Below are 16,662 nucleotides of genomic sequence, written 5' to 3' on the forward strand. Positions count from 1 at the left end.
AACACCTTACGGGGGAGCCTGGGAGCTTTGCTCGTTGCCACGGGGCGCTGGGAACAGCCGTGCTGCCGCAGGGAGAGGGGCTGCCAGCACCCACCTGCTGAGAGCTGCAAGCACGCAGCATCACCGAGAGCACCGCTCTTGGTGCTCTCTTGGCTACCTGCCCTCYTGGCTACCGGCCTACAGCCCCATGAGCAGCCCAGCTCGGTGGCTGTGACGGGGATGCTCCCCGGCAGAGCCGGCTGCCAGCGCTCGGCATGTCACGTGTCAGCCGTCATCTCCAGCCAGGCCACCTGGACGTCTAATGACGGTGTAAAAACGTGTCCTGACCTTGGCTCTGAGCAAACGGGCGCCCAACACGGACTCACCGAGCAGCAGGGGGGTTTACACTCAGCCTSGTGGCACCGTCAAGGGGAACAGTCCTACAGAGGCTGCTTCAAACGGGGCGAGAATGAAACGGGCAGTTCTGCAAATGGCTAAACGGTTTTCTTACCCTCTCGCAGGAACGCAGCGCTTCCAGCATGAACTGGACCAAGCAAGGAAAAGGTGCGGCCTGCTACAAAGCAAAACCACTGTCCAGGCGCTAGGAAAACACCCTGCAATCGCAGGGAGCCAGCGTGCTTTTTGTGGCTAGCTGTATGGTCGCTCAGAGCTTCCCACCACAGGATTTTGCAAAGAAACACCTGCTAGGCCAGCGGTAATCCCGGCAACAAGCGTGTCCGCTCTCACGCRCAGCCTGCAGAAAGCCATTCAGGTTGTCGGGAAGACGTTGTAATCCTGCCTCGCACTCTGCAGCTGCTCAGAGTCACAGAAAAAGTGTTTGGGGGCTGATCAGCCACTGGTSAAAAACCAGGGTGTAATTTATATTTATGAGTCTAATGGAAAGGCACAAATTACACAGCAACTGCTCACAGGGCTGAAGGAATACCTTTCTGCTTGTCTTGAAAAGGCTAGGAAACGTGAACCATAATATTCTGCAAACTATTTGTTATCCCAGGAAACATAAATCATTTCAGCAGCTCTTTTTTAGAGTTTTCAGTTTAGCCCAGGTAGGATCATAAGTGTCACCAAGAGTGAGGACGGGAGCGGGATCCGGGCCAACTGCAAACGGCTGACCACTGCTAAGATGCCGTGCTGTCCCGTGCCACCCCTCTTCTGTGCCACCTACTCATGGTGCTGGGTGGCACCTGAGGTGGCTCGTGGAGACGCACGGCTCCATGCGTACACCCCCAATGACGGAGCCCTCAATGCCAAGTGTCCAGGCAGTTCCACGGGACGCTCAAAGCTGTTAGCATGTGCAAAAGCCATTCAAATTACTATTCAAAAAGAGAAGTACAAGCYGGTGTTAAGAGTGCGACTGTCAGACCGCAGCGGGCCAAAATCCCACCCGGCTTAGCAGCCCTGACGCAGCTGCTACCAGATGCTCGGGGTGAGTGTGCGCACACCCCTCYGCTGGTACACACCACCAGATACAGCGTACCGTCTACACGCACCATGAAGGCGAGATAGCACGTACGGATGGCAAAGGCAATTAAAAAGGAGGAAGGGGAAGTTGCAAGTCCCTGGGGTGCCGGTGTACATCTGCCAACCCATCCTGTCGGAGGCTAGGAGCCGGTCCTAGGCTCTGCCACAATTCTGATTTCCAGCATGTGAAAGCACCAGATAAGGCCTATTAAGGCTACGGACAAAGATTTTGTGAGTGCCATGAGACCTCCCCCCCGCCCCGATGTTATCCCCTGTTAGGGGCTGCCCTGTGCACATCCTCACCTCCCGCTTCTCACCATGGTCCTGTTGTCCCAGGCCACTGCCACCTCCCTGGTGCCCATCCCGCGTTAACAGGTCCTCTCTGCTGCCCAACAGCAGCGAGTCATTACCCTCCGCTTGACCCATCTGCCAGCATCATCCAAGGAAAGGAAAAGACATCTTCTCACCACCCCAGGATCATAACCACCTCTTACGGGTAGCATCCTTCTCCAGCCATGGCTCCCAGCGGAGMTACCAAGCCCTGGGAAGGGTGATGAGATCCCCCAGCTGCCTCCCACCACGGGGCTCGGCACCAAGAGGTGAGCAGCTATGACCAGCAGCAAACGCCTCCTGCATCCCTCCCGTGTCGCCGGTTCCTGACCCAAGACCTACGGCGGGCTGGTGAGAAATGAGGTGGAAATGAAGTCGGGCAGTGTGGTCACTTCAGCTGGGACAGCTCGMCCCGCTGCACCTGGGGCTCGGCTCCCGCCGGGGCCGGGGCAGCGTCTGCCCCGCGTCGGAGAGCCTTCCGGTACGGACACACGGACACAAACACCTGCATCCCGGCGCGAGGTGGGGTATTGCCGGGAGAGAGGGAACTGCTGTTTGTAGAGGCCTGAAAGGAAGCAGTGGAGCAAAAAAGGTCTCCGGAGGCGGGGCCGGGAGGGGGAGGCCGAACAACAAAATTGGCTAAACTGCTCATTTATAATTAACGTGCTGAATTATAAATATTTCCCTTTGCTCAGCTCCCTCGGGCTCTTGCATTTCCTCCCTCAACCCCCCGGTCTGAAGAGCGGTCGCAATTAAGTGCGGCAGAACCTCATTAAATCACAGGAGCGGCCGGGCAGCCTCGCTGCAAAGCAACTTCCCATGCAAAGGAGGGAGGCACAATAAAGCAGCCAGAGATCAGGGCACCGGCTTCCTCGGCCTCACTGCAGGTCGTTGCTTAGCAGTAATTACCGAGGCTAATGGCCTACAGCACACCGACAAGCGTCCTTCAGCRGGATTTGGTAGCAATATAGAAGCCCCCGTAACAAAAAGGAGAGCCGGGAGGGAAGTGAGTCATGAGCCTCCGCTCCCAACCAGGATGAGGGAGGATCCTCTCTCCGKGCATCGTTTAACGGGGAGAGCCGGCAGGAAATTTTCCCAGCGCCCGTCCGCACGCAGGGAGCTGAGCCTCGAATTTTTGCAGCACGAGCTGGTGAAGGGAGGGTGCTTTGCCCCCTCCTTCCCCCTCCCCGCTCCAGCCCTGGAATAGGATCCTTTTCTGCTGAGCTGGTTAATGCAAAGGAGATTTGCAGAGCACCTTCACCAGCAAACAGTAAATGACGACTTAGGTCTTTGCTTTGTCTAGTCTTTTTTCTTAAAAAACGCAGAAATGAGGGCTGATCCGAATCCAGGACTGACAGCCCGATATCATGCTGCGGTTTACTATGAGCTACTATTTTAGAGGCAGTCACTAGCAGCGGCTTACTGTAATTATACACTGCAAAGACCGATATCCCTTTTCATTTTGTAACATTTGCATCAAAATCACTCTCTGTGTTCCGGGAAACAGCCCCGATGAGCTGTCACACACCGGCTTTTGTTGCAAAAATCAGCAAAGGCCAAAGCTATCCAGCCAACGCCGCTCCTTCTCCTCCCCTTCGCCCCCTTCATTTCCCACCCGCTCCCTCCACAACCACTTTTTTTGCTTCCAGTGACCTGGCAAAAAATACAAACCGAATCAGCTCCGACCCAAGCGAGCCCCAGCGCCACTGTGCCCTCTTTCCGCCCTCTCCCAGCCCCGGCCCTCCAGCTGTCCGCTCGCTGCGTGCGCAGTATTGATGGATACCGCGGTCGGGAGGTTTCGCACCACCACGGGCATCACGGCGAAGCGCTGCGGCGGCATAAGCCTGATTAACGAGCTCGGTCCCTTCCGTCGGCTTTGGGTGCCTCAGGGAAAGCAGCACAGGTACAAGATGCTTCATCAACACCAGTTTTTCCAAGCAAAGGTCACCAGCGTGCCAGCTCTGGCAGGCGCACCCCGGCTTGGTAGTGGGCTACGTAGCAGAGGAAACACAAACTGGAGCTATCGCTTTTGCTGGAGCAATGCAGTCGTGATCCTGTCCTTTACGCCCATCATCACCGGGTAATTTGTTCACGTCTCCCCTAATCCACCCTTCGTTATCCTAACGAACTCCGATCCCACCACAGCCAACTGAAGAGGACAGTTCTCCAGCMAGTCCCTGCAGAAGAGCTGCGTATCCTTCCCGCTGGACAACCCAGGGCTCCTCTCCAGGAGATAAGAAGCTACCCAGCACTGCTGTGCCTTGGTGACAAACCTAACGCAGCCACAGCCTGCTTGCCGATCCATCTCGAGTGTCATCCACCACRTAATTTAGAGGATTCTGGTTCACACTGCCTAAACTGTTCCTCTTGCGGGTGCTCTCTCCCTCAGCTCTTCCCAGGGACCTTCCTGTAAGCACGGGACAGCGGCACAGAAGAGCAGCAGCAATATGAAAGCAATTTGCAGGCCAGTTTCAGATGAGTTTGCTTACAGTTAAGGTATTCACACCTGAATTAGCAACAGTTCATCTACATGAGCTCCAGYCTCGCTGATCACCAGAAACGCAGCCGGAGGGAGCAATACACTCTCCTACTCCCAGCAAGCTCCCACCGCAGAGGGGAAAAAGACATCCATTAAGTTCCTCTGAGTTTTGTTGCAGCCACTTTGCTTCMAAATCAAACTTCTGGCAATGCTTTTCAGACATGCAGCCCCAACATGACACAGAGCATTGCTTTCAGATGATGTCTCCGTCTGATCCAATGACCTCCTTCTCGCAAGCACAGCGCCTGCAGCCCGTGGTGGCGGTGATGGATCTGGAGTTGTTTTGGGATAATTGCGCCCTGGAGTATGGTTGGCCTGGTTACCCAAACATTTGATGTCTGAATACACTGGGTTAAGTCCATAGAGGTCTCTTTTGCAGGGCGAAACCAAGTCAGAAGGCCAGAAAGAAAAGACCAGCTTGCAATAGCCAACTCCAAGCAAACACATGAGAGCCATTAAGTGACCATGCCAGAACTTTGATGGTTTACCTCTCTCTTGGGACAACCTGCAAGGCTGAATTGGACCAAGAGAACTTCAAACCTAAAGCAAGAGAGTTATATTAAATGTTTAAAAAGAAACTCTCTCGAGGGGAGACAAGAACTAGACAGACATCAGCACCTGCTGTGGTGTCTGGGATAATCAGGATGGCCTTCACTCTCCATAGAGAACCAAGCATGAGCTACACCTAACACCGTTAAATCCCCTTTCTTCTAGAAATTGTACTTCTGCTGCAAAAATAGAAACTAAACCAGGATGCACCTACCCTTGCACTCCTTCATGATGATATCCCAAAGCTTGGCAGCAACCAAGATGAATTATCCTCCAAGGTTGCCCTGAAACTCAATGAGCCAACGGTGAGAGATGCCCCCCAAAAGACACACACCAGCAAACTGATGGGATTAAACAGTTCAGTCATTTTCATTTACTTGCCACTGAGCTCCTATCCTGTTTTTTCTTTTTTGTGTGTGTGCGGCTTCCCGATCACATTTTAACTTTGCGCAGTATTCCTCGCCTCTCCTTGTTGCTCTGTAAAAGCACCACAAGGCAAAACTCATGGAAACTCGCAGTCCACTGAGCTTCTGCAAACTCAAAACTCCCCAGGAACACTATTTTCTCCYACCCTCCCTGCCCCCAGGCTTTCCGGGATAATCAACTTGGATGCTGTTTATAAGGTTAAAAACTGCAGCAGACAGCAGCATAGATGATTTTTCAAACTGACAGCTTTGCAGGCTCCGCAGGAGGTTGAAAGCTAGCACAGGTCCACGGGCACGGATGAGTTTTCGCCAGGTTAACRCTGGCAGACGTTTTGGCCCATCGTAGCCCTTGGAACATCTCTCTTCCCTCCAGCCACTGGGCTTGCAGAGGTATCCACCGAACAAAAAATAAATAACGCAACTAATGAGAGTTCCCCGCGCTCTGCCAAACCCTCGTGAAGCGATCCTGCTAGCAGCATCTCCAGTTGCTGAGGAGGGCTGTAATTTAACAGGATTCTCCCTCCGTTGAGATCTCAGGGTCCAAACCATCCCACTACAGCACGGACTAGTCCGTTTTTTCTTACGCTCACACGTCCTACACCCTCTCCTCTACAAACACACATGCACTCATACACTTTTCCCAGGGTTTAAAAATTATGCTAACAATAAGCAACTATAGCATGACCAGATGCCTCTCATAGTCAGATGGCTCATTGTTTAAAAAGCCTCAGTCTAAAATCCCCAAAGATTGYGAACAGATGCAATTTTTGGCTGGAGTCTGAGAAAAACCTTGCTGAAACAAAAGTGTGTTGTGATTGGAACTAAAAAGGGAATTACCTTTAAAGATAAAAACTAAAAACATTTCCTTTTGAAAACTACCCCCAGCCATGCAAACAGCCTGTTTTCTTTCCTATTCAGTGAAAAGAGTAAAAATGTCAGCCAGAGAAAATTATATCTGACATGATATTTCAACCTGCTGTTGCAACAACTGCAGGTACATTCGGGATCCGCAAAGAGGCCGTGAAGCACTCCTCATTCAACCCAGATGACTGGGAAGGGCAAACTGCCAGACTATTTTTTCCTCTTCCCCTTGTATGTCATCCCTGTCAGTTTTTGCTCTTAGTTCAGATAGAGCAGCAAAAAAAAAAAAGGAAAAAAAAAAAAAAAAAGAAAGTGTTTTTACGTGAAAGAAAGGCCCATGAAAGAGCCACAGGACAAAGGTGCAAGCAGAGCAGGGAGCTGGAAAGCGAAGATCTCTGGAGAGAGAYGGTGGAAGGCACAGTTAGACAGGAAAGAGGCCATCTGGCTGGGAAAAATAATATCATTTCAGAATCATCACTCACTTCCCTATTTATCACTTTTTTTTCCTCCATTTGCCCCACAAACACACCATTGCTGCCTTCTCACAACACAAAGAAGCCCAGGTTTATATCCTATGCCTGAGAAAATTTCAGATGGAAAGCTAAGTTTTGCTTGCACAGGGATATAATATGGAACAGAGATACGCACCCCAGCATTAGCTATGCTAGCAGGTTTCCAACGTGATCTTAAAGAATGCAACATCATCTGTCATCTCTGCAGGTCGTTTTTTCATCCCTGCACCGCTTCTGCTCTGATTTTACAAATGTTCCATGCAAGCAGAGGGTTCGGCTTAACAAAAAGGGGTGTGTGGGGGGGAGAGAGTCAGACTCTGTATTTGCTTAAGCTGATTTTAGCTACCGATCCATTCCACAGGGTTATTTATGATGAGCGTCTGCCTGAATACCACCATATCCCCCTGTATTTTGAGGATTGTAAAAATCACCCAGAGAGTTCCACCTACAACTTGAAGCTACCTACGTCAGCTGGCAAGAGCCAAACCCCCTGCCATTAAGAGGTGCTGCTGAATAAGCATAACGTGTTATTTATTAACTTACTTTGGAATTTGGACTCAGCTTGAGAAAGGCCATCCTGAGTCACCCCTCTTCCACGGAAGTAAGCCCATTCCCTCCAGCCCGAACTCCCAGCCAAGGAAACTTTAAACCGGGAATCCTCCTGCTTCCTCCCCRCACTTCACAGTAATATCCCTTCCTGAAGAGTGAGACCAGCAGAAAATAAAGTACTTTTGGATGAAGTATAAAACAAGTCGTCATCTTTCTTGTTTCCTTATTTTATTATAGCCCTAGAGGGGGGCTGACAACTTCAAAGGTCTCTCCAAYAATCTTAAATCTCTCCCCTGATCAGTGCTGCACAGCTCCTGTACTTAACGAGGACTTCACTTCCTGCTTCGGTCACTGTCGAGCAAGGCTCCATCACAAGGCGCGTTTTATGTGTCTAGACCCCACAGCATCACAGGATAATTGAAGTGGGAAGAGAGCTCAGGACGTCTCCATCCCACCTCCTGCTCCAAGCAGGGTCAGCTCTGAGATCGCACCACGCTGCTCYGGGCTTTGGCCAACTTCACGTAGCAGTTGCACAGCGTTTCTCGTTGCAATGCTGTTTCTGTGGGCCAGGACAAAAGCAGGCTCTCACAYAGTAAAGAAACGAGGACACGAGGCTGCAGGGCAAAGCAATGCCTTCCAGAAAAGGAAGTAAGTTTTCAGAACAGTTGGGTTTATGTTATTTCCTCTTGACAAGCATGACAGAGGCCAGGTGCTGCTAGATATGGCTGAGAATGTGCTGCCTGGCCAGGACAGCCCAGCACAATAATGACTCATTTTGGTAATCTTTTAGCAAATCCTGCCTCTCGCAAAAATATACGTAGTAAAATATACAGCAGTTAGAATGCACTTGGTAAAGTTGACCCAAAAAAGCCAGCAATGCCAGTGATGAAGGAGAAGTGCCAGAGAGCAGCTGATATGGGAGGACCAAAGGAACAGGCATCTCCTCCCAAAGCAAGGGCACTGATGCCAGCTCATGCCAGCACTTGGCAAGACTCCCTGTAACATCACGTCCAGTCTCCTCTGTCACAGACAGATGTGCCACACAACCCCTTTCAAAACCTGGCACGTTTTTTAAAATGGGAACAAGCAGGCTGCTCCCAGGACCAGATCTCCCCTTCACTTTAGGATGAAGGGGACAAAGGTTTCACAGAACGAGAGCGGAGAAAAAATGTTGGCATTAGGTCCTGGTCTGCAGCCTTGCTGGTCTCCTAAACGAAGGCAACTGCTGTTCACTCCRGGTCCTGGTGAGCACGTCCCCATCCTGCCAAACACGTCAGTCTCTCCGGGGCTCCAACATGCCCTGCTGTGAGCTGCAACAAGGTTTAAAAAGATATTCGGATGCTTTCTGTTTTGCCTGCCTTTGCCTTTGATGAAGGTACCCCAAACCTCAGAACAGCTAAGGGACAGGGTAGTTTCTGCTTGAGCCCAGAGCAAGGATCCCAAGGCCTGGAAATCCTGTGTCATGATGCTGACTAAGGGGAAAACTGCTCCCCAGTGCAACCAAGGAGATGGGGTGGAAGGACAGTGTTCAGAAGTGCTAGTTGGCTCCCGGTAGGGTGGTGAAACTTTATTTAGGGTGTTTAATCAGTAGTATCCACAGAGAAAACATTGAGAATGTTTTAATCTGTTAGAATATCTGCAAATCTGGGAATGTCATAAAACCCACCCAATCAGGCATGGGATTCCCTGGCTGTGCATGCTATGGCAACAACATTAGATATTCTGGAGCCTGGCAAAGCTAGTTTTCTGGGAAATCCCCAGAAGAAGGCCAGGCAGTGAGTATGTGTGCAGAGCTGTGCTGCAGTCCTGCTTCTCACTGCTCTTGCTGGGGGCTCACGGCCACCGATCTCTCTGACTGCCACCAGGATCACCCTGGAACACTGTGGCCAGCAAGACAGAGGGGAAGGAGAAGATGGGAAAAAGCTGAACACTGGGAATGCTCCAAACTGGAACTTTCTGACTCCACGTCAGACTGAAGCACTCCTACTTTAACAGTTTGTTTCCAAAAAGAGTCAAAATTGGCAGCAGAGGAAAGACAAGAACTGCTTGGGGGACAATTCTGGACCATTGGCAAGCCATGCCTAAAGCTGAGGTCAGCCTTCTCCAACCCCTTGGGGACCCAGTAGGCTAAACTAGGTGTTAAGAGCTCACAGACATTTCAAGTAACAACTTGCTATTAAACACAGACAGGCCAAAGCATTTTGGTGTATCCTGAACTTCTTGAATCACGTAACACAGCCACAGCCTCTCCAGCTGTAGCTGAAGCAGTGAGGTAGGACCCCCAACCTTATCTCCAGCAATACTGCCATTGCCAAAACCCAATAATTACTCTCAGCTAGAGAAGTCCAACCYCTCACTTTGGTGCCAAACGTTACAGGTTACAGGCTATGCTGTGGGTGGTTTGTACTCAATAAAACAAAGAGGTACACAAGTAAGATTTCCTATAAGCTGCTGATAGCCTCCAATGTTTCTTTTGTGTGACGGTTCTTAAACCACGTTCATCACGTGTAAGCATGACTGCCTAGAGCCTGCCCATACAGAGAAGTGGCTTCTAATGCACGTGACCTCTGGTTTCCTAGATACGCTACCTGCTAAAGCATCTGTTTATACAGCTTCACTCAATTTTAGCTGAAAAGCAGGACAAGAGCATCTGTCTCCCCTGCAAAACCCCCTACCAGCAAACCTCCTTTAAAGCAAACAGCAATGCAAAATCTCTGCAGCTGGCTGAGATGCTTTCATAAGCAGGGCAGGAGGGGCTGAAAGCAACCAGAGTAACGAGGACTGTGGGGTAGGAAAGCAGTACCCAGGATTCAGCCTTGGATGGGTGTGTGATGCAGATACTTCAGAGAATGACGTGAGAGGAGCAGGGGGCTTCTGCAGCTCCTTCTCTTAAAACCACCAGAAATCATCTTGATTTTTAAAGAGTTGCAGTGCCTGTGTGAGTGCGAGTAAGACCCGAACCAGAGAAAAGTGGGAACATTGGTCCCATCTAAACTCTTCCCCAGGAGATTAGATAGCACATAATCTCCATGCACAATAATAATTACATGGCTCTGCTTGATTTAGGTCTCTATTGTCTCTGCTTATCCAGACACACTGGAGTATGGCTACACTTATCCTAGAGGCAGTGACGAACCAGCATCTTCTGCCCATTTTCTTGTTGATTAAGAACAGTGTCTGTAATTTGTTAATGTCTCTGCTCCCCTCCAATTTAAATCTCAGGCATGCCAGGCCTCAGGATAACAATAATACATGGATTTCAGGGGTATTTATGAGAGGCTTAAAACTTAATCCTACATGAGCAAGGTAAGCCTGCTCTTGGCCTAAAACAAGGCTGGAAAATCTGGTGCCATTGCTACAGCAGAAGAAAACAGGGATTAATAACAGTGAATGCACTTTGAGCAGGGCCAGGCAACCACAAGCATTTTGGAGCCAACTTCTGCAGAAAGATTACAAGGTTACAAGCCACAGCAGTGAAATAGGAAACTGTGGGCATTTCCCCCACCAGTGATCGAGAAGAAGCTCCAAGCTTCAGCTCCTGGTGCTCCTGAGCCATCACACACCTCGGCTTGCTTCAATCTCTTTGCTCCGTTTAGCACTTTTCTCCCTCTTTCCCCATTGCAGCAATTCCTGCAGGACCTCTGTGTCGCCCAACACGGGAGGGAAAATGAATCCCAGCACAGCTCGCAGTGGGTTAAACACAGCTCTGCAGCTCCCCAGGGCATGGACTCCTTGACAAACACACAGAGGGGRAAAATCCTCACTCTCCTGAAAAATCAAGCTATTAAGGGGGTGGGCAAATACTAGCTAAATACAGACCTTGTTCTCATCTCCGCTAGCAACCTGCACTTGGAGATAAGGTCTGAGCTTTGATTTCAGGACAAAGGATAGTGAAGCTGCTACCGAAAGGGCTGAGCAAGGGCCCCCCCCCACGAGCGGCAAAGGGAGGCGATGCCTCTCCTGCGCTCAGGGCTGCCGTTCTAGCAGCCACCTCGGCCAACATCCTCTGCTGAGAGAGGAAGGGCTTGCAAGCCCTCGGCAACGAATCCAGTGCTCCTGGGGCTCAGCTCAGGCTGAGCCGCGGCAGCGCCGTCGGCACCTTAGCGAGCGAGCGCTGTGCACCCAGCACATCGGAGGCGCCTGGGGACAGGGCTGGGAAGCGAGAGCTAGAGTCCGTCACGTGCACTCGCAGGTCAGTGTGAGGAGCGAGTTCACACGCTGGTTAAGTCGCACACCTCCAGAAGCAAAATCCAGTGACCTGCGGAGGCTGCCGGGGAGACAGGGAAACAGGCGTTTCGACCGCTCTTAGCTGACTGTAAAAATTTAGCAAGCCGCTGTGCGCATGAAAAACAACCGTTTGGGTTTGAGAGAAGCCCTGTGGGCTGATGGCACTGTCCTCTGCGTGGTCACTGAACAGCCAGACTCCTCCTTCCCAGATGAACCGGCTAGGAGTCAGCAAGAGCCAGCTGAGCACCACCGTGGCAAACCCATCCAGAGGCCACACTGACTTTGGGATATTGGTCATCTGGGCTTTCCTCCATCACCTGCGCTTTTATCCATCAGCAGAAATTCAAATCTCAATTCTCACCCTCTTTCTACAGGGGAATGCAACCATGCTCAGACGTAAGTGTATCTCTGTATTCACACACAGTTTTTGGAAGGTGCCCATGTGTTTTTTCATCTTGAGAAACACAGCAAGTAAGGACAACATCACACACACATTCCCCTGTCCCAGAAAATACAGGTTAACAGCTTTACAAGCAGATCAGTGACTCACATCAACCTTGGTCTTTTATCAGTGTAATTTCAATCATGTCCATGAACCTGGGAACCCTTCAGCACCGTAAKGGTGATACAATGTCATCCTAAAAGCAGCTCAGCTCACAAGATAGCTTCAATCTTGCTTGGACCATGCTCTCCTATCCCACCCTCGGTAACCTTTGCATTGCCACGCTACAGGAGAAGTTCCTGCTGGTTTGCTGCGGACAGCACATCTCCGCCAACTCTTTTTTGTTTTATGTCATTCTCAGAGAAAAGCAAACTGCAGCAGGAGAACAAAGAGGACGCCCAATTATATTTAAAAACAGCAAATTGGAAACCCAACCAAGAGCAATGCTTTCGCACAGCCTGTAATTAGGCCATGGAACTCACTGCCACAGGAAACTGTTGGAGAGCAAGCGGCATTGCTCATGCAGATAACAACACGTGCTGAAGCAAAACAGCAACTGCAACAGAAATTTGGAAGGGATGTTAAACCTCTGGTTTCACTCAGTTGCTAACTAATACAGAGTTGGACGGAGCCCAGTGCAGAAACGGATCGTTCTATCTCTCCCGAAAGAATTGGTGTTAACCACCATTAGCCGTGGGGCTACACAGCCCCTAGGAACTGCAACCGGATGAGCCCCGCACTTCTGCAACGCTAACCTCAGCTTCCGGTTCAAGCCAGCGAGCTCTCCTTACAAAACACAAAAGTTCTTTCAAGGGCGCCTGCCCTTGCAGAGGACCTGGACCAGGGCCCTGAACCACTCCCAGAGGTTTGGTAGAGTGACAGATCTCCATGTGGCCCCGCTTGCACCAGCGAGGCCGGGCAGGGAGAGGACCGGCCGCGCACGGCGCGTGCGTAACGCATTGGAAACGCCCGTGCCCGACAGCAGTGTGCAGGCATCGCTGCCYGCTGCTGCCGGGCTCAAGGTTGGCCATGACCACAAACCTCCTGCACGGCATGGGCAGCAGGAAAAGCACGGACACTGCTGACCAAGGGTGTCCACATGCATGGGAGCATCCCCCATAGCCTGATGTAGATGTCTCCTACATCTTAAAACCAGGGGGCTCAACAGGAACAGACATGAGTTYTGTAGATGTGAGTCTAAATATGTGGGATGGGCAGGGAGATCTTTCTGATCACCCTCCTCTCCCCAAGACCTCCCACACTCCMGGGAATCAATGTCCTTCTGTGAAGCCCCACATACCATTTGAAAAGCGCAACAGAAAGTCATGTCCCATTCTAATTCTTTCCTCCCTTCAATCTGGAAGGAACAAGCAAGGCAAACCCATGGCTTTTGAAACCAACACAGAGAAATCTCTTACTTTTTTCTTGCTGCAGTAGATCTGCCATTTCTTCTCTGCTGGCAGTGCAAACATAGCTTCTCTGTGCTTGTCTGTGAGGTCAAGTTCATCCTGAGGAGRGAAAAAAACACAAAACATGCACCATGAGTACGGCCAACAGCAGTCGCGCAGGCACAACCCCCCACTCCCAGATAAGTGATATAAATCAATGTGGGGCCCCGACACAGCRAGGTGATGGTCACAAAGCATCGCCTCTCACCCTACGGCTATTGATTTGTCCGGGTCAATAACACTAATTATCATCCTGTTATTACTGACCTCTCTCTGACTCTTGTGCTACAGCTGGCTGCCAGGAGCAAAAGGGCTGCAAACCTTTGCACGTAGTTCCTCCCTGAGAACGTCTTAATTACATTTAAAAAAGGTAAGTATTTTAGCAAGGACACCCATGAAGTCAAGCTCCCCAYACGTTATAGCTGCCAGAAGGATAACTTTATGGAGAGAGTTAAGAGCTCCAGATGATGCATCACATCTAAGATAAGTAAAGGGAATAACAGTTCAGTTACGACCTTTCTTTTTCACCATCCAGAATAACTGCTTCATCACTGAGGACCCTGAGTACACTAAGCCATTTCCACCACTGATGCTCTTGTCATCAACCCCCACCCCCGGCCACGGATGCAGCATGAGAGCTGCACCTACTGCAGCACGAATCAGCTCCGACTCCAAACCTTGGACTGAAAACACAAGGCGAGATCCCTGTTGTCTCTCAGACCCATTTTACAGGCAAAACAGGCAGCAGAGACACCAAGAGACCTGTCCAAGCCATGCAGGAAATCTGTGGTAGAACTAAAACCAGAAAGGGTATTTCCTATACCTCAATCTGCTGCTCCAGCAGAAGCCTTGGTGGAGTTGCAGTGACGTTGGGAGAAGCAACCGCCCTGGGCTCCTTGTCCGCCCCCGGGGATGGAGCCGGACTGGTGCCTCCTCACCCCCCTTCCTCCYTTTGGCAGGCAGATGGGTTACCAGAGTCAGGCTTTGCTTTGCTTCAAGCCATCGAGCCACGTAACTCACACCAGAACTCACTTAACTACAGCAAATTGYTTTTGGTGTCGAGAGTTCTTTTTGGCTTTTGGTTTGTTTTACGATAGTTTAAAAACTAATACCCGCAGTTCAAAAAAAGACAAGCCCTCTCCGCTAAAACTGTGCTGCACGTTGCCTGGCAGGGATAAAGCTGTCTCCYGATTAAGACCTTTATTGGTTTAGGTGATTTTTCTTTAAAAGACGCATCCATTTTTGACTTTCCTGTCTCGGTTAGAACCGTGCCCTCCACTAGGATGCCCGAGTGTTATCAAAGCATCACTGCTTCCCGTAGCTGGATGTAGGTCAAAGCTTTTAGCAGGGAATGTACTAAATAAAACATTCAGACAGGGCTGCGAGGCTCATTTCAAAAGCCTACACTTCGATCCTACGCTCATAGACGTCTCTTAAAACAACCACCRTTGATGACAACCCTTCTGCCGGAGGAGGCATTGACGCAGCAGTGGGAGTGCTGGAGAGACCTGCTGCGGCCTCCATCCAGCTCATCACACCCAGTCAGTGGATTTAATCAGGAGAATCCCCACTAAAAATTACTCAATTAATTCTATCAACTAACAAAAAAAAAAAAAAACACCCACCCACGCAGAGACCCATTACAGTTTTCTGGTGTGAATAATACCAACTGAAGTGGCTATGGCCCTGCACGCCGGTAGCCACTGGTACTCCAATCAAAGAGACAGGCCCCATCTGGCAAAGGCTGAGCAAGATGCCTACGGGAAAGATGGGACTCTGCATCAACAAGCCCACAAGCCATGAAGAAATTCAACTGGTCTAATTAAAGCTCATACTGCAACCAATTTGAATCAGCATCCAAGGAATGGAGCCCTCAGCTATCTTGTAAACCAAACCAAGGGCGCTCCAGCACAGCACACAGCAGCCAGGGGCTGCAGAGTCCTGAACATCTCGGAGAGGGAGCTGGCTGCAAATTCCCCTGTACAGCCATTTCAAATACTGGTTTCAGTTCCCAGTGAAATTACCCCTCCAACGAAAGGTGTCATGGAGGTTTTCCAATTACRTATGCTTGGAGGAGCTTTCCCTGTTTCTTGATATTTTTCTCTCGTATCAACCGACTCTTCAAATTGATGTGCAAACAGACTTTCCATGCCCACAAAATACAAYTGACATTTGCGGAGCTTTGGAAGCAGAATTTCAGAGCAGCCACTACAATTTAAACACTTTTGCTGCCATAATATAGACTTAGAAATAAAGTGTGGCGTGAAGAAAGCTCGTTCTTTCTCCCTTTGTGCCACCGCGTCTATTCAGGCGATGAGCTGCTCAGACATCCAAGCCCCCCTTCAGCCCCAACTTTGCATTTTCTGTGGGTCTAAAGCTACTCAAACAGCAACTAGCTACAATTTAGGCCGTTTAAACATGGTTCTTTGGAAAAGAGCATTTGGGCATGTGAGGGAGGATGAGGGYCCCATGCTACTGCGATAAGTGTCACCTCAGTCTGGCTGAAGATGCTGTCACTGTGACCCAGCTYCCCTGGCACGCGAATCTTGGATTCAGACATGAAAGCCACAGCGACACACATCTGTAGTTAGACTCTTTGAAAAATATTTATTGAAACTTTCAAAAAACCCACCCGCTAAAAACACTTGCACAGAACTGAAGATTTATTAACCAAGGAGAAATATAAACGGAGTGGAAGCCTAAGTAGGAGTAAGAATGAATAAAGCAGAAGAACATGTTAGATGTGGGTATATGACAACGTGCAAACACACCCGAAAAGGATGCAGAAAGCCTCACACAGTAAGTTTCACTGTGCCCAAGTTTGAACTTGTTCAGTCATCACAGCCCTGCATTACTCAGAAACACCTACCTAATGATATCTTCAGGATGCTTGGGAGAGGTGTTTAAATAAATACTGTGTGGCAACCAGTGAATATGAAAATCCTCACAATCAAACAGTGACTAATGACTGTTATTTCAAGCAGTAACAGCCCCTAACTGCAAAGAACCAGGTTTTTGCTGTTACTCAGGCGTGCGGAAATTCCTGCACCCACCTACAGCTAGACTTGAGGAAACCCTTACAGTCACTGATGAGTACCTCAGCACTCAGCGGCCCCAAGCAGGCAGCTCAGAAATTATCTTCCAAACGTCAGAAGATCACCAGAGGACAAGAAGATCATTCACAGACAACAGTACAAACCCTGGTCTGCCAAAGCCTTTTGCAGTCGCACTGTGGAGTCATAACGCTGCAGAGAAGCTGTCTACAACCTCTAACCCATATGTGCCTTCAATTAATAATCATGAACTCAATTAGGTGATT

At 49.9% G+C, this 16,662-nt stretch overlaps 1 protein-coding gene across 1 annotated transcript in view; it reads right to left on the reverse strand.

Annotated features, from left to right (window-relative positions):
* Positions 1-16,662, reverse strand: part of DAAM1 (dishevelled associated activator of morphogenesis 1) — a 93,528-nt gene that overhangs the window by 40,148 nt on the left and 36,718 nt on the right. The window contains exon 3 of the mRNA XM_085315069.1: positions 13,314-13,403. Coding sequence (XP_085171195.1) covers positions 13,314-13,403 — 90 coding nt within the window. The remainder of the gene's footprint in view (positions 1-13,313; positions 13,404-16,662) is intronic.

Source organism: Rhea americana, unplaced genomic scaffold (assembly GCF_003343005.1).
Source record: "Rhea americana isolate MKP2758 unplaced genomic scaffold, rheAme1 scaffold_42, whole genome shotgun sequence".
NCBI lineage: Eukaryota > Metazoa > Chordata > Aves > Rheiformes > Rheidae > Rhea > Rhea americana.